This window comes from Vombatus ursinus, unplaced genomic scaffold (genome assembly GCF_900497805.2).
Source record: "Vombatus ursinus unplaced genomic scaffold, bare-nosed wombat genome assembly UNPS02014789.1, whole genome shotgun sequence".
NCBI classification, from domain to species: domain Eukaryota; kingdom Metazoa; phylum Chordata; class Mammalia; order Diprotodontia; family Vombatidae; genus Vombatus; species Vombatus ursinus.
In genome coordinates, this window is record NW_020954567.1 from 10,271,581 (window position 1) to 10,274,015 (window position 2,435).

Sequence of the window (2,435 nt, forward strand, 5' to 3'; positions counted from 1 at the left end):
AGAAAGAAAGAAAGAAAGAAAGAAAGAAAGAAAGAAAGAAAGAAAGAGTCCTCATCATGACATTCCCTATTTTTGTTAATGACACCAAAATTTTTCAGTAACTAAGAACCTGGAGTCACAATGACCAAGATTCAAATCTTGCCTCTGAGAATTACTAGCTGTGTGACCCCAAGGAAATCCTTTAGCCTCTCTCAGCCTCAAATTTTCTCATTTGTAAAATAGGAACAATAATAGCACTCATTGACTGAGTTGCTGTAAGCATCAGATGAGATCCGTTTGTCAAGTTTTTGCAAAAAGTTAAAGTGCTATATGACTATCAGTTATTTGACCCCTTTCAGACTCAATTTGATCATTTGAGAAATAAATATAATACCTACAGAGATGTTGTGAAAATCAAACAAGATAATGCCTGTAAAGCTTTTCACAAATCTTGAAGCACAATATAAATCATAAAGTTATTTGAGTTATTTTAGCAAACTGGAGGGAGGAGAAGAGAGGAAAGAAAATTTGGGAATTGGCAGAGCATTCTGTGTTTCTAACTCGATAATTACAGTTGATGTTTACACGGCACTTTAAGGTTCACAAAGCGCTTTGAGTGACAATAATAATAATAACTGTTATTTAAATAGTACTTTAAGGTTTGCAAAGAATTTTACAAATATTAACTCGTTTGATTCTCACAGCAACTACATGAAGTAAATGCTAAACAGCGTGTCTGTTTGCTTCTAGGTCTTGCTCAGCACCACTGGAGGTGCATGGATGATCAATCTGGTTTTTGACCGTGGGTATCCTTGGGACATGGTGTTCACTTCTCGATTTCAAAGTGCATTAAGAAATTCCCTCCCAACTTCAGTTGTAAACTGGTTAATTGGCAAAAAGGCAAATAGCTGGTTTGATCACGCAAACTATGGTTTAGTTCCAGAAAACAGGTAATTTCTTGGCTTCTGTTTTGTGCTCTCTGAAAGGAGGGACCCCAGATTTCTCAATAACTTTTGCAAAGCTGGACTGCTGTAGCTGCTGCTGCAAGATATTTTTATTTTTTATGAAAGTTTGGAAAGAAAGAGTATAGAACCACATCCAAGGCTAAATGAAAGCAAGGGATAGACACATGGGCTTTTGTTCCATCGGTAAGGAGAAATTGCATCTTATAGTTCCCATTTGCACTTTCCTTAATGACCACCAGATAGACTCTCAACAAGACAATCTCAATTTAATTCAGCAAACATATAATAAGAAACTTATGTTCATTGTGGGAACCAAGATAGCTGTGACATTAACCTCTCAAGATGCTTAGTGTTACAGAGGGCATATACACAATTACATATAAGGGCCAGAATAAGATAGGTAGATAGGAGAGGCTAAGCAAAATTCCATGAGTAATTCAAGGAGAGAAAAATTTTATCTACTAGGGCTCATCTGCTGGGGTGGCAGAAGGGGGTAGGTGTAGTTAGCAAAGGGAAGGAGGGAGAGACACAAATTAACTGGCATTTATTAAATACCTACTGTATGCCAGGCATTGGGGATACAAAGTTTCTGAGGATATGAAGAAAAAAAAGAAACAGTCCCAACACTCAAGGGACTTACAGGTTATATACATATATACATATATAATATGAAATATAATTGTATATATACATATATGGATTTATGCATATATGTGTATATATTTATGTGTATATACATATATGATAGATTATGTATATATACATACACACACAATCACACACACACACACATATATAACATATATATACATATATGTAAGAGACCTGTTTGCAACTTCAGAAGAAGAGTGCTATGGAAATATCTCTAGTTATTCACAGAAGGTATGGTGTCAGAAAGTAGATAGAACTAATCAGGAATCACTGAAATTTGGAAAAAAACATAGGAGTGCTGAAGGGCATGCAGAAACCTGAAGGTCCACCACTTAGGTGTCCTCACTCTGTTTGAATGTTGGTCAGGCAGTAGTCCCTAAGGAGGAAGTCAGTATCAGAAATTTATAAATCCTTCCCTTCATAACTTCTTTCTCTCGAGTCTGACACCTCATAGTCATTGAAAAGGGAGAAGTCCAGAACAAAAGGTAGGATCAGAGGGAGGTCAGAGGATAAATGAGACCTATTATTCATTGGTGCACCTCTTCCTTCTCTGCTTTTATTTAGGACTTTCCTAAGAGAACCTGTACTGAATAGTGAGCTCCCAGGATGCATAATTACTGGGAAGGTGTTGATCAAACCCAGTGTGGAGACAGTGAAGGACAACTCTGTAGTGTTTAAGAATACTCCAGAAGAAGAACCTGTTGACATAATTGTCTTTGCCACAGGATACACTTTTGCTTTTCCTTTCCTTGATGAGTCTATAGTGAAAGTTGAAAACAATCAGGCCTCTTTGTATAAGTATGTATTCCCTGCACATCTGGAAAAACCAACCCTGGCTGT

At 36.8% G+C, this 2,435-nt stretch overlaps 1 protein-coding gene across 1 annotated transcript in view; it reads left to right on the plus strand.

Annotated features, from left to right (window-relative positions):
- The window catches only part of LOC114047528 (dimethylaniline monooxygenase [N-oxide-forming] 1-like), a 9,329-nt gene that overhangs the window by 6,711 nt on the left and 183 nt on the right, over positions 1-2,435 (plus strand). The window contains exons 4-5 of the mRNA XM_027868363.1: positions 730-929; positions 2,160-2,433. Of these exons, the coding sequence (XP_027724164.1) occupies positions 730-929; positions 2,160-2,433 (474 nt within the window). The remainder of the gene's footprint in view (positions 1-729; positions 930-2,159; positions 2,434-2,435) is intronic.